The following is a 23121-nucleotide window of genomic DNA, read 5'->3' as shown; positions in this document are numbered from 1 at the left end:
TGTCTAACATATATCTTGCTGTCCTGTTTGTGTGTGGTCTTTCACTCATAAACTCTGCATGTGTCCATGCTCATATGTATACATATATGCAATGTGTACCTTATTAAAATCTTTGTGAGAAAAATAGTGTCATTCTCACTGCAATCCAAGAGAGAGGGCTTTTTATAATTTTTTAGGATGGCTTTTTTTAAACTAATATTTCTTTCTCTAAAATGTTTGTTGTGAAAAGACATCTAACGGGCTGTGAATGGCTGTTCCAAAGCATGCATGATTTACTAATGTTGCTTTTGTGCTAGCTACTGCTTGAGCTAAAGTACGAGCTGAAATTGTTCTATTGCCTTGAATCTGGAATACAAAAACAAAACTGCTGATTTTCAACCATGTGCTTACATAGTTAATAGAAAAATGGTAAGTCTTATTTTGAGCTGCAGTATTTTGAATGATCTTCTGGATATGGCAAAAGAAATATGACTAGTTACTAAAGATTACACTTTATTCAATACAAAATTTACTGTAATTTGCAAATTACAATGAGTTTGCTGATGCTCTGCTATACTCGAGTGTGTTTGGAGCTGAAATACAGTTTAAAAAATAGTTATTAAAGCAAACTAATGTTTAAAATTCTGTGAAACTTAAAAGTAAACTACACCCTGGAAAACTATTAAATCTAAATTAAACATCTACTGAAATAATTGTAAAAAAAAAAGTTCACAAGGAAAATCTTATGTCATTTAATATATTTCAAAGAAATGTAAAATACTATTTTGACATTTTTGTGAAAATACTCACTTAAACAATTCAGCATGAATAAAGGTTAAGTTCTTCATAACAGATCGTCTCCAGGTGCTAGTCAGACTTGTTTTCTCATATTTTTCTTGTGTAATTTAGTGTTCACAAAAGGTGTCAAGTTTATTAATGGCAGTAGACTGAAGTGTTCTATCCACAGGTATAGCACAAGCAGTAGCAGTGCACGATTCTTGTACGATTCTTACAAGGCTCACTTGTAAGAGTGAAGGGACAGATCAAACTCCATGTATTCAGTTCACAGTGCTTCTGAGCATACCAACGGGGAAGTCAAGTTGTGTGAATGGTGACTTCTGAACTGCCAGGCACTCATGCATTAGGAACTGGACTTAAGACTATCAGATACTCACACTGATCATTTAACTAGTGATAAAAAGCTCTGTATTCCATTACCTGTTCTCTGTGCAATTCAGCCCCATATCTTTTCTCCTTTAACATTAGCACAGGTTTTTTTTTTTTAAAAAGAAATCAGTAATGCTATATAAAGCTGCCCTAAAAGAATCAATTTTGTATGTGCTTTGATCTTAGGCTACATGCTCTGTCATTACATGTGAATCCATTGCTGCTTGCTTTCTGCAAAGACAACAGATGAAAGTCAGTAATAGACTAATTATGATGAAGTGGAATAGGCATATTATTCAGAAGAATACATCTGTTTTCTATAATTGTCTGGGTGCTCCCGGCTTTGTTGCTGCAAGTCTTACTGTTAGGCTTGACCAGGAAGGTATATACCGGAACTAGAAGTGTGGAGATATTAAATAATCATGTTTCTGTGTATATCTTAAAGCATACAGTTTTTGCCAGCACACTTGCCAAACCAGTGCTCTCTGGCGTAATTTTTGAAAGCATTCCCTCCAGAAGACAACATTACCAGGAATAACATTTGTAACCCTATCTAATCAGTATTTGTACAACAGTAATGTCATTTCCAGAAAATAGAATCTGCCAGAGTGTAATTCCAAAAGTAGTATAAGTAGATAGAGAACACCTAGATTGCAGTTCATATCACTGTTTTATTGCAGAAATTGTGGGGGAACATGATGTACACTTGGCTTAAGTCAGCTATATTTCTGTTTGGAGATAATTGGTTCCCATAGTTCTCTTCAAACAATTTCTTTTAGTAACTATTTATTCTGGAGGCTAACTTAGAAGTATCCTCTGAAATCTACTGCCAGTTGTGGATGTTGCAAAATTTTACCAACCATCAGAACTTCACTATATACCCTTTGATAATGACAGTCTGTTTGCAGACGCATACAGTTCAGACTATCAAAATATATAAAGCTATGAAATAGTCTGTTATTTACACAGTTCCAGTGTGTTGCTACTTTACAGAACAAATAAGATTCTGCTACAAAAATCTTACAATCCAATTATGTTTACAATCCAACCAGATGGTTAGCATTAATAATCAAGCTAACAGACATTAGTGCTTAACTTGCCCAATGTACCCATCCTTAATACTGCACAATGTTAGTGAACATATTGTTGGGTGTATGTTTTGAGTTTTACTGAAAGTTAACACTAAAGTGAAAGTAAATATTTCAGAATCATTAACTCTGAATATCATTTCCACATCCCGTGATAGTATTTAGCATTTTAGACTGTGTAATCATTTGTCCAATAAAAGATTTGTTTATATGCCATTTCCAGGAACAAAATTGGATCTCCTATTATATTCCTATAACTCCCAATACTGTGTGTCATGAGTACTCAAATCTTACATGTTCCCTACAGTATTTTTCTCTTGATAATGATATACAATCAGTTGCTACTACTGTGAGGTGGTTTATGTGAACTCGCCCCCATCCAGTTTAAAAATGTTGTATCAAAATTTGGGGATTCCAGAGAAGCATACTATTAATGGCAGAAATACTGGAGATTTAGTTTTTAGGATTAAAACAGAGTAATAATTAACAGAGCATTTTGAAACCCAAGCATATTGTAGGTTTCAGAGTAACAGCCATGTTAGTCTGTATTCGCAAAAAGAAAAGGAGTACTTGTGGCACCTTAGAGACTAACCAATTTATTTGAGCATGAGCTTTCGTGAGCTACAGCTCACTTCATCGGATGCATACCATGGAAACTGCAGCAGACTTTATATACACACAGAGAATATGAAACAATACCTCCTCCCACCCCACTGTCCTGCTGGTAATAGCTTATCTAAAGTGATCATCAGGTTGGGCCATTTCCAGCACAAATCCCACCTTGATTATCATGCACATTGTAGGGAGAGTGGTCACTTTGGATGAGCTATTACCAGCAGGATAGTGAGTTTGTGTGTGTGGTTTTTGGGAGGGGGGTGAGGGGGTGAGAGAACCTGGATTTGTGCAGGAAATGGCCCAACTTGATTATCATGCACATTGTGTAAAGAGTTGTCACTTTGGATGGGCTATCACCAGCAGGAGAGTGAATTTGTGTGGGGGGGTGGAGGGTGAGAAAACCTGGATTTGTGCTGGAAATGGCCCAACCTGATGATCACTTTAGATAAGCTATTACCAGCAGGACAGTGGGGTAGGAGGAGGTATTGTTTCATATTCTCTGTGTGTATATAAAGTCTGCTGCAGTTTCCACGGTATGCATCCGATGAAGTGAGCTGTAGCTCACGAAAGCTCATGCTCAAATAAATTGGTTAGTCTCTACGCATATTGTAGTAATTTCGGTAGGCAACTGGTTTAAGTAATCATTGTAACAGGAGCACACTTAACTGAAAAACCAGAGTTTTTTTGTGAGGGGGTTAGTTACACAGATAACACTGTACTGACACAGGGCACAAGTTCTCAGGACATCTTTAGTGACTAGACACTTGTCAGAGTTTTTTCTAGACTCTATGAATTGTAGGTGAAAGAAAGCTAAGCAATGCTGGCTTTATACCATTAACAAGAATAAGCTGTCGTGTGCATTTTGATTATAAATTATTTCAGTAGTGTTTTGCCATGATAAGGTTGATTTTTTTTCATACTTTTTAAAAACAAACACACACCTTAGCTCACGAGGTGTTCCACAAGAAACAGTAAATTTCTTTGCCAGGTTAAAAGTATTAATCTACACTGGCCATTTAGGATGCTTTGCAGTTCTGAAAGCTACACAGGCTGATACTCTTAGCAAAATAAGACTGCTTCAGAAAACTGGTAAACCCAGGATGCTATCTGCTTGGTGTGGTGAGGGAATGGTTTAAATATTGTAAATATTCTGTGACACAGTTAAACTACAGTGCATTTGGGTGTGTGCTCTTTATACCTTGATTTCAGTATTGTGAAGTTAACTTTTTAAAACATTAATTTTAAGGGAAAATGTGGTTGTGTAGGTATTTGTAAAGAAAAGTGTCAAACTTGAAGAGCAAGAGACCTGGAAGCATTTAAAATGTGATTATACTTGTTCATAACATATTTACAAACAAAGATTTAATCAAACCCTTTATATGTGCATGCACATATCTGGCCAGATACACAAAATACATGCTGTGACGTGGTAAAGTTTTATTGCTATGCATTGGGGTGGTGGTATTGCTTACAGGTGAAGAAACAATGGAATTTACAGAAACCATCCCAAACAAGTTCCAAGCAACCTGTGTTACACCATACTATTAAGTATTCTGCATATGCTACACATCTGACAGATTTCTAATATTTTTCTGTAAGGCTTAAAGAAATTGGCTTAGTATTTTATATGTCTGTAAAGTGAGGCTCCCTTATAGCTTTGAGTACTATGGTACACAATATAGCTAATTAAAAAAACAAACTCTACAAATTTTCCAGGCATAAAAATGTCCTGGTTTTAAGATCTGATATTGTGGTTCTTTCCATGGGTAGAAGCAGGAGTTGTCACACTGGGAAGCTGGAAATGACCACTTTCTGATGGTGTAAAATTATTTCTTCACATGAAAGGTTGCAGAATATTGGATATTTGCCCTCCCAAGAGAATATATTTCCCATCTGGCCCAGGATAACAGGAAGGAAGGAAATTCCGCATTTGGGCAGAAACATTTTTGTGGCAATTTGATTTTAGATAACCAAAATAAAATAGGGACTGGTTAAATCTGCTCACATGAGTTGAATGTTACAAGGGAGGCCCAGGGAAGATAGATTAATAGGCAGTGAAAGTAACAGTCAAAATTATATGATAGAGTTTATTGTATGGGTCTGCAATTTATCTCATGATGTACTTGATCACTGTGTTTGTGATGTGCATGTGTATGCATAAATTTGAGCATGCACATTCGCTATAACAAATTACATCAAATACTGTCAGTACTTTATCACCATAAGAGGTTAAATGTATTAAAGCCCTAAAGTTCAAGGAGTAAGGACTTTTTTTGGTAAATGACTTACTATAGGTATTACATATAGAGCAGTCTCTTAAACCACACTACTATCTTTGTTGGAAGCTGGGGACATGCAAATGAAGGGGAAAGAAGTTACAATTCAGTCATGGCAAGGGCTCATTGTTGCGTCTTGGTCCTCTGACATCTTGTCCTTGTCTTTTTTCTTGTCTCTGCTTTCCCATTATGCCATTGGCAAGGAGTTGAGAAGTTAGTCCATTACTTCTGTGATAAAGCGTGGTACAGTACAACTTCAGATTTCTTCCCATCTCCTCCTCACACATATCTTCTGTTCTCGCTCCCAGCATGATGCATGCCTATCAAAGCCATGCATGCAGTCAAATTATTTATTGCACCATTTTCCCCACTTCAAAATAGTAATGAGAAAAATGCTGCCTTATTTGTTCCATAAAAACATTCTATCTAGAATTGAGATCAGAGATACAGCTATGTCTTTTAAATATAATAATCTTATTAGCACAACGAACCTAAAAATAATGGTGCTTTATTTATGTCTTTTTCATGTCCACATTGTCTTAAATATTTTGTATTCATAAATGACACTAAGCTTATTTGCAAATTGTCTCAGTTCTGGAATATCATTGTGACTCAGTTAACACAAATGTTTTAGTGGAGATCCTTTTCATTAAATGCATTTAATATTTCTTTCTGGCTGTGACACCACCCATATTTCTTCTGGAAGAGTTAAGAGTAATTGTGCTTTATAGGTTTTTGCTACTGTGGCATGGATTGCATTTAATCATTTGTAATTGGAGCACCTAACAATGCACAGATGGGTGCAAAATTCTACACACTCTTGCCATTACAGAAATAAGTCTTTCACTTTTGTTGTTATAAGTGGAATGTATGCACATTCTTGTACTTGAAGTTTTGCGAACTGACTTTCTTCAGTTACATGGTAATTTTACTACATTCATAGGAGCCTAACATAAAGTAGTAATTAAATATCTATGCACTTGGCCACTTTGTACATCATAGAATCATAGAATATCAGGGTTGGAAGGGACCTTAGGAGGACATCTAGTCCAACCCTTTGCTCAAAGCAGGACCAATCCCCAGTTTTTTCCCCAGATCCCTAAATAGCCCCCTCAAGGATTGAACTCTCAACCCTGGGTTTAGCAGGCCAGTGCTCAAATCACTGAGCTATCCCTCCGTCAAACAAATATAAAGCCTATTAGTATAATCCTCTTCACTTGGTCATGATAAATCACTACCTGAAATAGACTACAGTATTTGCGATCATATAGAGCAATGAAAAGCTTCTGAATGCGTTCCATACAGTAAAACACTATTATTGCTAAGGGATAGGACATTGGGTTTTTTTTCTTGTTCATATTTCATTGGGAGACTGGAACTAGACTTCTCCTAGCTAATTGCTTAATCACAGTCTATTACTAATTTCATATAAACAGGGGGGAAATGAGTATACTACAAAGGAACAAAATACAAATATAGAAAATATAGGTTGGCGCTGACAAACATGTTGTGACAATACTTAACTCCTTTCCAAAGTAGCTTCCCCCTCCCTTTTATATATACATTGTTTTCTTACATACTATCTTGAATGTTAACACACTTTGATCTGAGTAGGTGACATCCGGTTACAATTCCATCAGGTACCAGTAAAATAAATGCATAAATAGAACCCATCATCTGTTGTTTATAATGGTTGCTGAATTTTGGATGAAGCCTAAGGTATACTCTTCTTAATTTGGCACAAAAGAAGCAATTTTGGATTGGAACAGTGTAGTTGCTGTGGGAGCCAGATGATTACAAAGTGATATGTAAATATTTTGGCTGCCCCATAACATCGCTTTCAGTTACCCTAACGTTAATTCAAACTGGTCTCTCTCTCCTTTCCTCTGGCCTAACTGGTCATTGCACTACCAGTACCTGTATTAAAAGATTAAATGTGATGCTCACTTTTTAACTAGATAAATCAATCTACTGAGTAAAGTTAAGCATTACTATTTGTAGTGCTGGATATATCTTAACTTTTTAAAGTACACACACACTTTGAATGTTCCCTGACTGAAAATTCTCAATGAAGTTGTCATTCTTCTTTGAACGATAATCTCTATTGTATTCCACTGAAGATTAGGTGCATGCATCTGGAGTAGTAGAGGGCTTTGGTCCATGCATATGCCCTTGCATTGCCTCGTGGTTTCGCCCAAAGTGCATGGGCGACCGACTGCATCTTCAGTTTCTTCTCACCACCACAAGGTCCAAGTCAGAGCTGCTGCTTTCCAAACTTTCCTGAAAAACTGTTTTTATAGTTTTATATAGTTCAGATTTTACTGATTCTTTAGTAGTTTGTGTTCATAGTAATTTTTGTAGGATTAAGGACTTTGGGACCACTTTGTCAGTTTCCTGCCAACCCTCTTCCTCCTACCTCCCCACCCCCAAGTGTCTGGGTACTGGATTATGCTGAAGTTGCTGGGATTCAAGGTCTGCGTTTCTTGCCCTCACTTGCTTTTGCTCAGCAACGAGCACCAATACCGTCTGTACTGCTTGCGGGAAGCTCACATCGTGTCCAGGTGCAGTATCTGCCTCTCCTTCCCTGGCCATACCCAGGAAGGCAGGGTCCTATGCACCTCATGGAGGTTGCCATGAGATGGCAGTTGGGTCCCAGCCAGTGAACTCCCCTCCCCCGTACGCTGGCCTGCGCAATCCAGGAGTGCACCTCCGACCACGGAGTTCTAGTCCGGATCTGACGGGACCAGTGTTATGGACCCCACACTGGGGCCTAGCCATGAAACACGGAAACGTGCACATAAGCATGGCCATAAGTCTTCCTCCAGATCCAAGAAAGAGGCTGCACTGTCCACGAAGGAGTGGCACGTTCCAAGGCTCACAAGCGCAAGAAGTAGTTACATTGTTCTCTAGATCTAACAGTCCTGGTCCCTGAATTGTGCATCTCTCCTGCATTGGCTCCACCGGCACAGCATGAATCGTCGGTACTGAGCCAGGCCCCTTTACCTGCCCCAGTTCCTTCTGTGAAGAATCTGATGAGTTCATGAGGACCAGGAGCAGTTTGCCCTAGATCGGATGAGGTCTCCACAAGTTCCAGTCGAATCACCCGCTAAGAGGGCCTTCTCTCCTACATCAGATCTGCCGCCCTCTGGTCTTGTTCCTACAGCACACCCTGTTCCATCAGTTCTGTCGGCACCCCCATTTGTACAGGACTCTTGTTCCTCTGAGTCTGAGGTTTCGGACACTACTCATGTAGTTCTTCCATTCTGAAGTCATGCTTATCAGAGAGTCCCGAAAGCACCATGACAGTACGCTCCTTTGCCTCAGCACAGGAGCCATTGGTTCCTGGCTTCATGGGCTTTATTTATGGGCATAGCTGCAGCAACGGCAGGACCAACTAGGTTGGCCATATTGGAGCTTGTCGCCTTCAGAACCATCTTCACCTTCAGAACCATCTTGCTCAACCCGGGAGGAGTCCCCTGTCTCACCACCCCATCCTTCATTAAGTAGATGTTTGGAACCGGGGCTGGACGATATGCCAGTCAGCTCAGCTCAGCTGGTCTTGACTGATCTGGAGAGGTTCCCCTAGTCCTCCCCAGATGTGGCTGTGTCATCAACGTCCTCCTCTTTCCCCGGACAACTGTCAATTTCAGGAGCTGCTCAGGAGAATAGCTAATGCTCTTCAGCTCCCACTGGAGGAGGTGCAGGACAATCCACACCAACTACTATATATCTTGCATGCACCGGAACCGCACAGAGTAGCCCTACTGATCAACAACACCATTCTTCAAATGGCACACCACGGACACATGCACCCCCACCCCGAAGGGGGTAGAAGAGGGGTCTGAGTTTCTGTTCTCCCCCCCTTTGCCTAATTCCTTGGTGATCCAGGTTGCTATGGAGCAGGCCAGGCACGAGCATCCGTGCTTCACTTCCTCAGACAAGGAGGGCAAGAGACTATATCTCATGGTAAAAAGGTCTTTACCTCAGCCAGCTTCCAGTTCTGTGTCTTGAACTACCTAGCACTGATGGCCAAATATGACTTTTTGAACTATGGGCAGATGGCAGATTTTACAGGTAAACTACCGCAGTAGGATCATGCCCATTTCTAGGCTATTTTGGAGGAGGGCAAGTTGATCTCCAGGACTATACTTCAGGCTGCAGCTGATTCTGCGAACCTGTCTTCACATACAATGGAATAGTCATGAAGAGAGAATCCTGGCTACATACCTCAGGCTTCCCTAGAAAGGTACAGAGCACTACTGAGGACCTCCTTTTTGAAGAGGACCTCTTCAACTAGAAGAAGAATGATTCCTTACACTCCCTGAAAGACACTCTAGAGCCACACCACAATCTCTAGGTATATATATGCCAGCAACAAAATGAAAATTTTACTGCCTGCAGGATGCTGTAGAACTCTCCATTTCTGCTACCAACAAGCCTATAAAGCTCCATAGAAGCGCCCGAAGGTCCACAGAGCTCGTCCACCTGGTCTGCTGGTGCAGCCCTCCATGCAGCACACCTAGTCTTTGCATAAACGATATTTCTGAGTGCATCTAGAGCAGTGGTTCTCAATCCATTTATCATTGTGGGCTGCATCCAATACTACCTGCATTGCCCTGAGGATGACACATGGGCCGCAGCTCTGTGCTGATTGGGCGGCAAGTGGCCCATGGGCTGCAGGTTGAGAACACTGCTCTACAGAGCCATCAGCCACTTTGCATCACAACGCTTTTGCCAACCACTGACTTTGGGGGCTGTCTCAAACTCTTTCTACCAACATGTAGTGCGATAACAGACAAGTGGGTCCTGGATGTTGTTCAACATGGCTATACAATCGAGTTTACAGTGCTGCTTTCTCCATGGCCCCTGCCCAAAGCCTGTTTCAGGGATTGCTCTCACGACAATATTCTTACCCTAGAGGTGGACTCCCTCCTGCAGAGAGGAGCAGTGGAACCAGTCCCTGCAGCCTTTCAGGGCACAGGGTTCAATTCCAGATATTTCCTGGTGCCCAAGAAAAAAGGATGGAGACCTATCTTGGATCTCCAATACATCAACTGTTCCATTCGCAAACTGAAGTTCCAGGGGGTCCCGCTCATGGCCATTGTTTTACAGCTCTCCATACACAGGACACTTACTTCAACATCAACATCCACTCAACCCACAGATGGTTCCTAATATTCATGGTGGGGCTGCGACACTTCTAATACAGGGCCCTCCCATTTGGACTCACCACTGGTCCACGAGTCTTCACAAAAGTTTTCTTCATGGTAGCGGTTCACCTCCAATGGCAAGGAGTCCTTGTCTTCCCTTACCTGAATGATTGACTACTGGTCGCGCGATCCAGAAAGGAAGTTGGGGAATCGACCTCCCAGCTCTAGGGGTGAGTTTGAACATCAAAAAAAGTCAACTTTTCACCCTACATGATCCCTGGAGTTCATTGGACATGCATCGATGTGGCCTCCACATGCACTTACCTGCTGAAAGACAGGTTCCAAAGTCTACTGGACCTGATCGCTTCAGTGACATCCAGCCCCCTCTGTCTCAGCCAGAACTTGCCTTTCCCTCCTCTACCACATGGCAGCATGCACATGTGTCATGGTCTTTGCTCATCTGCGCTTCTGCTGTCTACAACTATGACTGCAAGGAGCCTACTCCCCCATGCACCAACCCATGGACGTTGTTCTCACCATCCCTCCAGAGGTCACCTCCCTCTCCAAGTCTGCTCCGGAATACCCTTCCTTCCATCCTCACCAAGCGTGACAGTCATAACAGATGCTTCACTCAATGTACTGGGGAGCACAACATGGAAGAACCCATGACACAAGGAACTTGGCCCGCTTGAGAAACCAGGATGTGCATCAGCATGCTGGAACTTGAGGCAGTACGCAAGGTATGCCACGCATTACCATCCATCCACTCTTGTCGTGTTATATAACACCACTACATAAGCAAACAAGGAGGCACAAGGTCCTCAGTGCTGTGCTCAAAAGAAATGCACCTCTGGAAATGGCATGTTGCACACTGTATCCTCTTGTCAGCGGCTTACCTACCAGGGACCCCGAAGCAGATTGCTTATGCTCTCAGCAGGAACTTTGCAACTGATTGTGAATGGGAACTGCACGACACTGTCATTGTGGACATTTTTGGTCAATGGGGAACTTCAATCAGGAACCTCTTTGAATCTCACACCAGCATCAAGTGCATTCAGAACTGTTGACACGCTGGTCATCAACTGGTCGAACCAGGTGAACTATGCCTTCCCTCCTCTACCACTCATGCTACGAATCCTTCACAAACTCTGAGGGAGAGGGTGACTGTCATCCTGATCACTCCATTCTGGCCTCCCCAGTTCTGGTTTCCTCTGCTTCTCTGCATCCTCTACTACTGTTCCTAACGTTCTGGAACTGCTCACACAACACGACAGACTCAGACACCCCAATCCACAGATACTTCACCTGACAGCCTGTTTTTTTGGATGGACACCTCCGCTGGCACAGGAATGTTCATTGGCAGTGCGTGAGGTCCTCTCCAATAACAGGACAGACTACACAAGATGATCCTACTGAGCTAAGTGGGAACACTTCATCTCCTGCCCAGCAGAAAGGTATTGTCCAAGAGCATTGGGATGCCAATGGTCTTGGACTATTTCCTCTATCTGAAGGCGTCAGGACTTGCTCTCAACTCCAGCAGGGTGCATGCAGTGATTATTAGCGCTTTCCATCCTCTGTTGGAGGGTCTTTCAGTTTTAACCCACTCTTTGACTTCCTGGTTTTGGAAGGGCCTGGTATGTAAAAGCCTCCCAATCCAGCCTATTGCTCCACAGAGGGACCTCAACCTACTCCTTACGTCATTAATTAACTCTCCCTTTGAACTCCTAGCCTCCTGCTCCCTTTCTCTTCTTTCCATAAAGGTTGCTTTCCTAGTCTGCAGGAGGGTTGGTGAACTGGGAGCTGTGATGGTAACCCCCCTCTTTCACCGTGTTTTATAAGGATAAAGTTTTGCTGTGGTTTCATCACAAATTTCTACCAGAAGTGGGTTCCTGCTTCCACCTCAACCAACCCATACATTTGCCAACCTCCTTTCCCAAACCACATGCCTCAAATGAGGAACAGCTGCTTCACTTCCTCAGTGTCTGTAGGGCCCTGGCCTTTTACCTAGAGCGGATGAAGCCCTTCTGGATGTCTCTTAAGCTATTCGTGGCCGTGGCAGAGACATTTAGGCAGGCCATCTCCACCCAGAGAATCTCAAAGTGGGTTTCAGGGTGCTTTACGCTCCTATCAACTATCAGGACTGTACCCACCCGATGGGATACAGACCCATTCTACAAGAGTGCAGGCATAAACTACTGTTGCGCTCTGATGTACCCATTGTGGACATTTGTAAGGCAGCCACGTGGAGTTCAGTACACACCTTTTTTTCTCATTATGCTCTGATTCTGCAATGGATGCCTCCTTTGGCGCACTGGTTCTCCGTTCCACAGTTCTGTCATGTTTCTCACACCCTTCTCCTAGCTAAGTACTACTTTGTTAATCACACTCAGTGGAGTACAATAGGGACCATCGCTTGAAAAAGAATGAGAGGTTAGTGACCTGTAACTGGGGTTCTTTGAGATGTATGGTCCCTATTGGTATTCCAGATTCACCCTCCTTCTGTGCTGTGGATCTAGTAGACCTGCTGTGGAGAAGGAACTGGAGATGCTGGTAGTCTGCCCCGCCATTTATCACCTCAGGGAAACCATAAGGCAATGCAAGGGTGCGTGTCCAGGTCGACGGACACTTTGAAAAGCTCTGGCTCCAGGTGCATGGTGCAGGTGCATAACTATCAGTGGAATACAGATAGGGACCACATCTTGAAGAATCTCCAGCTACAGGTAAGTAACCTCTCCTTCTGTGATGAACTATTTATTGCTGATTTCAGTCTTATTCTGATCTTCCAGTGGTATAAATCAGGATTAACCACTGAAGTCATATTTGTGAGATCAGTGTTAGGCTCCTTGTGATTCATTTTAAACAGGGGGCCACATTTTTAGTACTTGAAAATTTACTGGAAGATGTCAAAGCTATCTGTGCTAAAGCTATGTCATAAGATTCATAGTTTGCTGAGAAGATCAAATGCTGCTTTCCACTTTTGGGTCAACTGTTGGCATCTTTTGGTTATGAAAAATGTCTTAGGTATGTATGCCTTTATGCATTTGGCTAATATCTTCTATGCAATTTTGTAATACCAAATGCAAGTGCTTACCACGCCTTTACTCAATTTAAGCAATATTTTTGTGCTATTTTATAAAATGGCAACCCAGATATAGCATAAATAAAAGGTCATTTTCTAACTAGTATTTCAGATATACTTACACACATTGTGGGGGATGAAGGTTGTCTCTTTCACTGTGTTACATTTCATAGACTAAACTTTTTGATTAAAATTTGACTCAATTATTTTTGGGGTAGTTTAGCTACATATGTAATTTAATGTTCATACATAATATCTTCTGTTTTATTTCCTTTATGACCAAAAATGGGGAAAAACTTTGAACAGCTGTTTGTGTATGATAGACATTGATAAAGTATTTTGTGCCATAAAAAATAATCTTCTTATTTGTTTTTTCTAAATTGGATTAGAAAATCTTAATTTTGTTCAAGTATTTTGGTTCTTTATTCAGCACACATGCATTGTGAATGGTTCTATTCTGACTGCTTGTGTCTGTGCTCAAGAATTTTCTCAACAGTTTTTTAGAATTTATAAATGGGTTCTCAAAACAGTGAATTATTTGGGCTAACATCATCCCCTCTTTGTTGTGCAAGTCTTCTTTGGAATAACAGGTTTTAGTTTGAGGTAAAGGTACTATCCATATCCGTTACACTAAGATTGAAAAATTGACAGATTTGCCAGGATTTATTCTTTAAGCTTTAATTTGTGTATTTAAAAATTGCTAATAGCTTATTAAACGTTCTTTTTGTATCTGTAGAAGAATTGCTTGGTAGAAAAGGAAATGCCGAAGTTTACCACACTCCTCTGAAGTTTGGTGGTGATAATCAGTGGAGGGAAAAATAGTTTACTATGAAAGTAATGTTTTGACACTCTTCCTCTCTCCAATTTGTCACACTTTTCTTCTTTATAAAAGCACCAGTTTTCACTGTGTTCGGTGTGTCTGCACTTATCTCTTTGTCAGTCATTGTTGTCACTGGTCCAATCTCTAACTTGCCCTTGGCTAAAGGTGGAGTTGGTAAATCCAAAGGAAAAATCTCCAGTAAATCAGAATTAGATTAGTAAATTCTCCTGATCTATTTTTCCTTAAATTTGCTCTTTATGGAAAACTATAATGGAGGTACTCTGTACCCCACTGAAGAGTGAGCATACCAGGTACATGTCAGAAAACCGATGAAAGCTGAGGTACTTGTTAATCTGGGTAGCAATCTGAACTGCTCTTTGCAATGTGTTTACTCGGTTTGAGCAAGTATTAAAAATAAAGGCAAACCCCCCAAAATAATCCTCCTCTTCAGTGTAATAATGGTGAAAAAATTCAGTCAAGGTAGCCTAATGAGAAATGTTGCTCCTGCTTTATTGATTTATTGTAATACTGCATGACACTATTACTACATGTTATGTACATAGAATCAGACAAAAACAAGTGTGTTTTGGAAGAATGATTTTCTGCTTCTCTGTTTAAGCCGTCTTCAAAATTAGATTTGACTGTAGTTCATCTTTTAAAAAGGAAAAATAGAAAATTATCCAAATCAGATGTTGAATTTTAATAGCTCAAGTGCAGTATGGTAGGTTTTGTTGGGGGGGGGGGGAAATGCTATGAATTACAGAACCTTGAGCAATTCTTTCAAAATCAGTGTACAAACTCAAGGTTGATGAGGTTTTTGTTAGTTTCCATGCAGAAGAGTTTAGTTTAAAGAGCAAAATGCCACATTAATCTTTGAAGTCTTTTTACAGGGAAGAGCAAAGGGAAAATAGAAATGACCCGGAAGAGGTACTGGCGATTCTTTTGTTTATAATACCAGAATCTCCCTTCAGACAAAATGTAGTCTCTTCATTAAACCATGCTTATCTGGTGGTGAATGCAGTACAGTCCCCAGAAAGACACTACACGGTGCATCTCCACCAGCTCATTTGAATGGGCTTTAGGATGAAATAGCTATGTAAATTTAGTCAATAACCTAATTAGGACAAGCTTTATGTCAAGTCTTCTGTCCTCAGCTCACCAAGAAAATTAAATCTGTAGAAGTGGTGTCTTTAGAATGCACTTCCAACACAAATTTGTCCAGTAAAGTCCTTACCTACTCTTAAAAATGCTTAAAATTGATGAAAGGCTTGGGATAGCTAATTGGAATGTGCATGGGGCAGAAGATAAAATAGATGTAATCTCACAAATTTTATTAGCTATTCAAGGCATTTGCATCTGAATTTACTGGTACTCAGACATAGCTCTGTTACTGCAGTGCAATACAATTAAAGAACAAAACATATAATTGTTAGTTGACAAAATCTTTTTTATATTCTTTGCTTTAAATCAATCAATAAGTTTCTCTCGTTGTCTTTCATTTTATTTTGAGATGTATATTTTAGTGCTGGCATAATTTTTTTGTGCATAATTTACCAGTTCCACTTATATGTATCCCATGGATCCTGTTTTGACGAAGTTAACTTCTTAACACAAAAACTAAATATGTAAGCGTCAAGCACCAGATCAGCACACCTTGAGTTTAAAATGTTAACTATATACATTTCCCTAGTCTAATATGTTAATGTATTTTCTTTTTAACAGCCTCAAGTACTACAGCCTTCCAGCAGCCTTCCCAGTTCCACAGTCCTCGCCCAGGGAAAATTAATAAAAACACCACATATCGAGGCCCACAGTGAATACCCCAAACAGGGCCTGCATGAAAACGATCATCCCAATCAAAATGCTGCAAATGGTTCTCACACAAATAGCCTGAATGAGTTGAACCTTTTACTGAGTAAACGTTTAAATATAAAGGACCTGAATGAGAATGAATCTTTTGAGGAGAATTTGAAGGTTAAAAAGAGTGCTAAAGAACCTGAAGAGCTGGCTAGTCATGAAGATAGTACACGACAGTCTCTTCTTCCTTCTTTTCAGACACCTACTCAAATGGATGCTAGAGGTGTGCAGACTGAGTTAGCTGTGAAAAGTCAACCTTCACCCCCAAACCAGGCTTCTCGGCCAAAGACTTTAAGAGCTTCAGAGCCCCCGAACCAGAACGCTTCAGTGCCTCCCACAGTAGCCAATACTGCGTCATCCCCAAACTGCTCCGCTGCTTCCAAGGCTGAGCTGCCGCCACCGCCACAGCCAACAGCCAGTCAGACACGCCCAAAGAGTAAACCGCGTCAGAGAATTTCTAAACTTCGCCCACCAACTATTTCCTTTGTTCAATCTAAACAAATAAGCAGCCCAATACTTCTATCTCCAGAACCTCAGAACTCCCATTCCAAGACTAACATCCCAAGGCCGCTGGCGCAACGAAAGGAAAATGTGCAAGATCAGAATACCGGTTTGCGTTCTGGGGATAGTTTGGCCTCTAATCGGCATTCCCGCCTCCCTAAACCAAAGACACATTAAAAACATGACATCCATATGCACGTCTCATTGGAATGAATCGTACATCAATTGCTTACCACATATTGACTACTTGAATTATGGCTTTGTTATCTAAATCCTGAATGAATATTAAAAGTGGAATCTATCATTAATATTTGCCTATTCCAATCTGACCTGTTTGGAAGTTGATGCTACCAAAACCTGTGCAACTTCTCTTAAGAGAACATAATGGTTTATACTTAACTGTACCTGTGGCCTGCATTAGCAACTTGATTACATTTCTCTTCTGTCTCTCTTAATACTTAACAAATGCTGAAGCCTGTGATGACCACTAAACACTTTTCCAGGGTGCTTCACTAGGCATTTGAGGAGGGCAGGTTGCTTGCAGAAATCATTTGTTGTTTTTATTGATGTGGACTATCAGAGAGGGAAATCACTATTCAATCTAATCTTTCGGTTCTGACTACCAGTTAGGTTTATAGCAGTGGAAAATAAGAGACCTAATCTATTAGCATATTTTTTTTCCTGGCCATAATTTACTCTGTATTCCAGAGGCCTATGCAAAGTCTTTGTATTTATCAAAATTATCTCATGACTCTAGTGACATGTATTTAATGTTGTTTTAATCTAGATTTGTTTTCCTACAGGTATCAGAATGTTGCTCTATTTGCTTTTGAGCTCATCTTCACCATTCATGGATGGCAAGCAGATCTCACAGGTTGAAAGGGCTCTTATTGCACAGAAATATCAATCCATCCATGCATTGTAGTATGCTTTTGTGTTATTTAATAGACATTGGGTAAATTTTTGAAACAGTGCGCTAAGGATACTTGTGCAAAAACTTGCTAATGCAGGTGCTTTTGAGATGGTGTATAATGAGCCTTGGGGATACGGGGTCCATGACACCTATGCTGAGAGTTTCACACCATACATTTTAATTAAGAACTTTTAACTTTATTGTACTTTTATATTTATTGACTTCCTGTTTACTATTGGAAGACTCTGAAGAATCAGACTTGAAATGTTTGCACAAAACTTGGGCGTATATGTAGGGTTTTGAAATTATTTTACATATTTTTTTTTAAACTACTTTTTACTAAAACCCGCAGCTTTGCTTTGAGCAATCCTATGATGTCATAATCAGAGCTGGTACTCTGAGTATTTCAGAGAAGGGTACTTTTTTTTTTTTCCTCCTGGGAAGAAACTCAGTGGGGAAATAAAATAAGGAAAGATATTTCTGCTCTCTCTGGGAAGGTATTCTCTCTGAAGGTGGTCTTCAAATATTTGTCAGGTGGCAGCTGTGGGGGCATAAAGTTTGTAAATGCACACGCTATGGATTGAGTAAGTGCATATCCAGCAAAGTGTTCCAAAAATTTACCCTTGTATCCCACACAATCGTAGTATCTTGTTTTCTTCAGCTTATATGTACCTGACACTCAGGTAGCAGAATACTGTCAGAATTAGTATTTTCAAAAAACTTAGTTTGTGTGTAATAAAACAGAGAAACAAGACACAGTAACACTATTCTAGGCCTTTGCTGAAGGAAGATGTATTATAGTACACTTTTCCATATCCACAGGAACCTTCAATAATAAATTTTGCCCCGCCAAGAATGGCCATTCCCAATGAAAAAACAAGTGACCTAAACTTTTGAATAGATGACACATGAACAATGCAAAGTGCTCACATTGTTCTCTTTTAATCAGCAGTGAGGTGAAAGAAATCCGTAAGTACACTTAGTTTAATCTGTTCATTTCACATCTAGTTATTCAGTTCTGAAATAAAACCGAACCATGTTTTTTGTTAATTCATATAAAAAAAAATCTACTTAGCATTAATATTCAGTAGCTGTTATATAAATTGATCAAAATAAGTCTAAGCACAAGACTACTGTTATAATTATGTTTTTTTCCTTCTAGAAAGGCCCTGAGTATCCTGTTTGCTGTCCAGAAGCAGAGTAGGCCTTAATATTTGAGGAGTAAATAAAACTGATTTTGTATGTATTTGTAAAATTAACTCCTGACAGTAAGCTGTGTTTCTCCAGAGTTTGAAAACTGCTGATGAAATGGTCAGGTTCTTGGTTCATTTTCAGGTCTGTATAGATTTTTATGGAAATTTTGAAAGCTGACTTTCCTTAAAGGGAAGGTGATTTTATTTTTAATTTTCTACAGTTTGTCTAAGGGGAGACTATTTTCATTTAAAGGAATGCTGTCGGTGTAGAGAGATTTCAGAGTGGGTTCTCTTATTCCCATCTCCCCTCGCTCTGCCCCAAGTTTCCACCAGTCCGATTTACTTTTAAAGAGATAGTAAAATAAATGTTGATTTTTTTAAATCTGCACCTTCACTGATTAAGTTACAAAGAAAAGAGCCCATCAAGTTTTTCATAAAATACAAAACGGTTTTTAAGATCAGATTTTTTTTGCAAAAAAACAAGTGGTTCTTCCTGGGTGTATAGAAACTTTAGTAACCTATTCCTTGATGTGAAAATATATATACACACACATGCACTTATTCACACTTCCTGTTTTATCCTAACAGACTAGTAAATAAGAAATGGAGCCATGGGTAGCAGAGTTGCTATTTGTACAAGACCATGCTGCTAATCTAAATTGTAGTTGTGTTGAGTTGAAACTCTGCTAAACATTCACTCACCTAAACACAAGTACATATTTCTGTTACTATCATGCCTTTACCAAGGATGGTTGCAATGTATGTCTAGAAAGTCCAGAGTGTGCGGTAAAGCTGGTTAGTTGATGAACAACTGAAAGAGGTAATGAAGTGAAACTGAAGTCTCACTCCGGTGAAAGGGAAAAAAGTGCTGGTGTTGTATGGAACTCGAAGTCTGAAATGGAAGAAACAACCTTATTTAAAGATGGAGCTGTTTCATCTGTACTGGTGTCGATGATTCTAAATGAATAAAATAAAGTGTTAGATGTATCTGAACTTTTTTAGGTTTCTAAAATGGGTTATTGCTGACTTTCATCCGTTTCAGGTCTGACGTTTTGTGCAGTACTCACAAAAGTGTTAAACTACTGTTCAGTATAATGTGTATAAAGCAGAAACAAAACAAGTTACGTATTTTAACAAGTGAAAACACAAAAGGAGAAGAAAAAATAAATTGCACTTTAAATGAGCTTTATTGCTTGGAGTTGTGCCTAAAATAATCTAAATGCCTCCTGTTTGTGAGTGGCTTTTTTGTTTGAACCTAATTTTCCTGCAAGTGTTGCTGTTTCCAAGATATCTTTATATCATCTGACAGAATTAATGTACACTCTAGCATGTAAGAATATCCATATAGTGTAGCAAGTTTTCATTGTGTATTGTATTTATTTTTTTTTTAAATCATGGAATTTTAACACTAATGCAACTCCAGACCTCCCCTACCCCCCTGCCTCTCCCCCAGCTGGTACTTCCTTAATCCCATTTTAAGTCAATGGCAAAACTTTCATGGGACTAATATTTAGCCCTTGGAGAATAATGTTCCTAGAGTATATTGTGGAGATGTTAAGAACCATATACAATACTAACCCAGGGGGTTGGTGAAAGTAATCATTTACCATAGCCACTGAAAGTCTTTTCACATAGTTCATATAAAAACGATTTTAGAGTTCAAAATCAGACTGCAAGGAGGTTCAGTTATACTGCCTCATAGATCAGTAAAAGACAGTCCATTTTTGGTCTTAACTGCTGACTTATTGTAAAGAAGCTAGAAGACTTGACTACCATTTGAGTGGTTTATTTTGTTGTTTGCATGTCATTACCATAAGACATCCATATAGTGGTTTATTGCATGTATGGGGTGGGGGAAGTTTCAGTTTTTGCACAGCACATAATACTCTTACCATTCTCATACCCTTAAAATGGAAATTCACTCTTGAATTGGGCTGCCATAGCTATTCTTTTTCATCTCATCATAGTGGCCAGCACTAAGCAGAGTGGATTTTAATAGATGATCATGTTGGTAGGCATGAGTTCTATAATAATCTACAATCATGCCATCAAGGACATTCAAGAGTACTTCAATCACTGTTGTGGTAAAGCTGCTCACTGCCTACTTAAAGCACCACAATAAAAACAATATAATCTCCAGTGTTGGTATTTAAAGTCTTAAATTGAGTATTAGCTACAAAAAATTTCCTTAATATCTACAAAAAGAAAAGGAGGACTTGTGGCACCTTAGAGACTATTTAGCTCATGAAAGCTTATGCTCCAATAAATGGGTTAGTCTCTGAGGTGCCACAAGTCCTCCTTTTCTTTTTGCGAATACAGACTAACACGGCTGTTACGCTGAAACCTTCATATCTACAGTGTTGGTTTTCTTAGATTTCTTTTTTAAAACCAATTCAGAGAAAATACTGTATATTGGAATTTGCTTGTAAAGTTGAGTTTAAAACCTGTATGTAAAGATTCTTTCCTTTGTGTTGCGCTAGTGAATACAAATAAAATAAATAATTCTAAATATCCAGTTCTCTCAACATTCACTTTGCCTCTTTTCTTTATTCCACTGTAAATCATCCCTGTGAAAAGTTACAATGCTGAAGAAAGGAAGCTGTGCTGTTGCTTAATCTCCACAATTATGCTTCTAGAGCTTTGTGTTACTATTGGATTTGTCTCCCCCTCAAACAAGAGTCATCCTTTTATAGCTAAGACATTTGGAATTTTCTTCCTCAGTGATGTTCAAAGTAAAGAAATCTGAAAACGAGAGAAAATGGAAAGCTAAATTTTAAATTGTGACCTCTGATAGAATCTGGTATTAATCTAGATGAGAAGCAGAATGGGATAATTTGATGTAGTGACAATTTAAAAAGTGCTTTGTTTTGACTGTAGCTCAAGATGGGGGGAAGTGGTGAGAAATGCATAAAGTTTTCCTATGGAATTTTTTTAATATAAAAAGATTGGACAACAAAATTGTCCCCAACCCTGATTAACCTAATGTGTATGCCTATAAGTCTGTGTATACAGTGTATATTCATGTGTGTGTGCATTCTGAGAAGTCTTTTTAAAGACTGACAGATTCAAAAGTTGGAACTTTCAACTTTCTTGTAACAGCCCAGTAATGTTTTTCTTCACTTTCTCAGCAGTCTAAACAGTTTTATAGCAGGAGATAATATCTGATTCACTTAACATCTCACCAGTTTCAATGGATGAAACTTGATGAAAAGAATATCAATAAAAATAAAGTGTCAAAGATGGGTAAAATGGCTTGCAGGGAAAGAAAAATACAAAAAAAAGCAGAAAGGAACTGACTAAGAAATAGTCCTGAGCAATGTTCCCTCTAATTTTTTCCATCCATGTGTGGAATAAATTTTGATATGTGCAGATGTGCACCACCAGTAGAAACAAAAAAACCTAAATATTTTTTAAAAGTTACCATAAGGATAATTACTCCAGCCAGGACAGGCTAGGCATTTTAGAACTCACTACTCAAAGAATTAAATTTAAGTGTAAGAGAAATAAAAATTATGAAATGCATAGACAAGTCAAAACACTAAAACAACACACTTTCAAAGAATAAAATTACAGAGAATATGTGCATTGCTTTGCAGGAAGTACCAAGAAGTAACAATACAAGTATGTGGTGGAAAGTGTGTGTGTGACCCAGAGACACTGTGTGAGGAAGTTTAAGATCACGTTCGTGCTCTGTAAGGCACTCACTGAAACCTCTCCTGTTCTTTCCTGAGCTCTGTCTCCCCTCCCCCGCTCTGCAGAGATGGGGTACATGGGCAGGAGGGAGGGGGAGAGATAGAAAGGGTGTGTGTGAGAGTGAGAGCGAGACTGACTGAACTGGCTGTTGGGGAAGTCTCAGACTGCACAGGTTCAGATTGCAGCAGCTCTGAGTCCTGAGCCAGGCTTTCCCCTCTCCTCTGCTCTGCAGAGATGGAGTACAGGGAAGGGGGGACACCCTGACATCAGCACCCCCCTCCACCTCCCACTCTGCCCAGCCAGCAGGAAGGTCCTGGGAGCAGATGCAGGAGCAATGTGGCTGCAGAGCAGTTGGGGGAGGGGCACCTGAACACCTGCTGCTGGATGTGTGTACTCTGCTCATCAACTGCATGGCACTTGAATCTCTCCTAGGCAACTGCCCAACCATGCAGCTTAGAGGGAACACAGGTCACAAGTGCTAACGACTGGCTTAAAGTGAGACACAGTGGTAGACTTTAAGAAACTTTCAAATGAAATTATCCAAAATTCTAAAGATTTCTTATCTAGAGGAAAGATTTTATAGTTTGCTTCCAAAAGACCATAAAGTTAAAAAATACTGTTGTTCTTATTCAAGAAAGTACATAAGTGCATAAAGTTCCAGTAGAACTTTAGCACATGCTTAAGTGGTTTCCTGAATTGGGGGTTAAAGCACTAGTTACCCACATTTTCTCAGTGGCTGAAACCCTGAAATTTCAAAAATGCACTTAACAAAAATGAAAAAAAAGTTAGG

General features: G+C 39.7%; 1 protein-coding gene across 8 annotated transcripts in view; it reads left to right on the top strand.

Moving 5' to 3' along the window:
- CCSER2 (coiled-coil serine rich protein 2) overlaps positions 1-21151 on the top strand; it is a 136579-nt gene extending 115428 nt beyond the window's left edge. For 3 of the 8 annotated variants that reach the window (XM_048857478.1, XM_048857481.1, XM_048857477.1), the window contains 2 exons: positions 5329-5368; positions 15897-16095. In XM_048857478.1, coding sequence (XP_048713435.1) covers positions 5329-5368; positions 15897-15960 — 104 coding nt within the window. In that variant the 3' untranslated portion in view covers positions 15961-16095. Of the gene's footprint in view, positions 1-5328; positions 5369-15896 lie in introns of all 8 variants that reach the window. The other 5 variants (XM_048857474.2, XM_048857475.2, XM_048857473.2 and 2 more) reach the window with 2 other exon arrangements.
- The last annotated feature ends 1970 nt before the right edge of the window (positions 21152-23121 follow it).

The sequence above is a fragment of the Caretta caretta genome, chromosome 7, assembly GCF_965140235.1.
Source record: "Caretta caretta isolate rCarCar2 chromosome 7, rCarCar1.hap1, whole genome shotgun sequence".
Classification (NCBI taxonomy): domain Eukaryota; kingdom Metazoa; phylum Chordata; order Testudines; family Cheloniidae; genus Caretta; species Caretta caretta.
The sequence above is the reverse complement of the archived record's forward strand: the minus strand, read 5'-3'. Positions and strand labels throughout refer to the sequence as shown.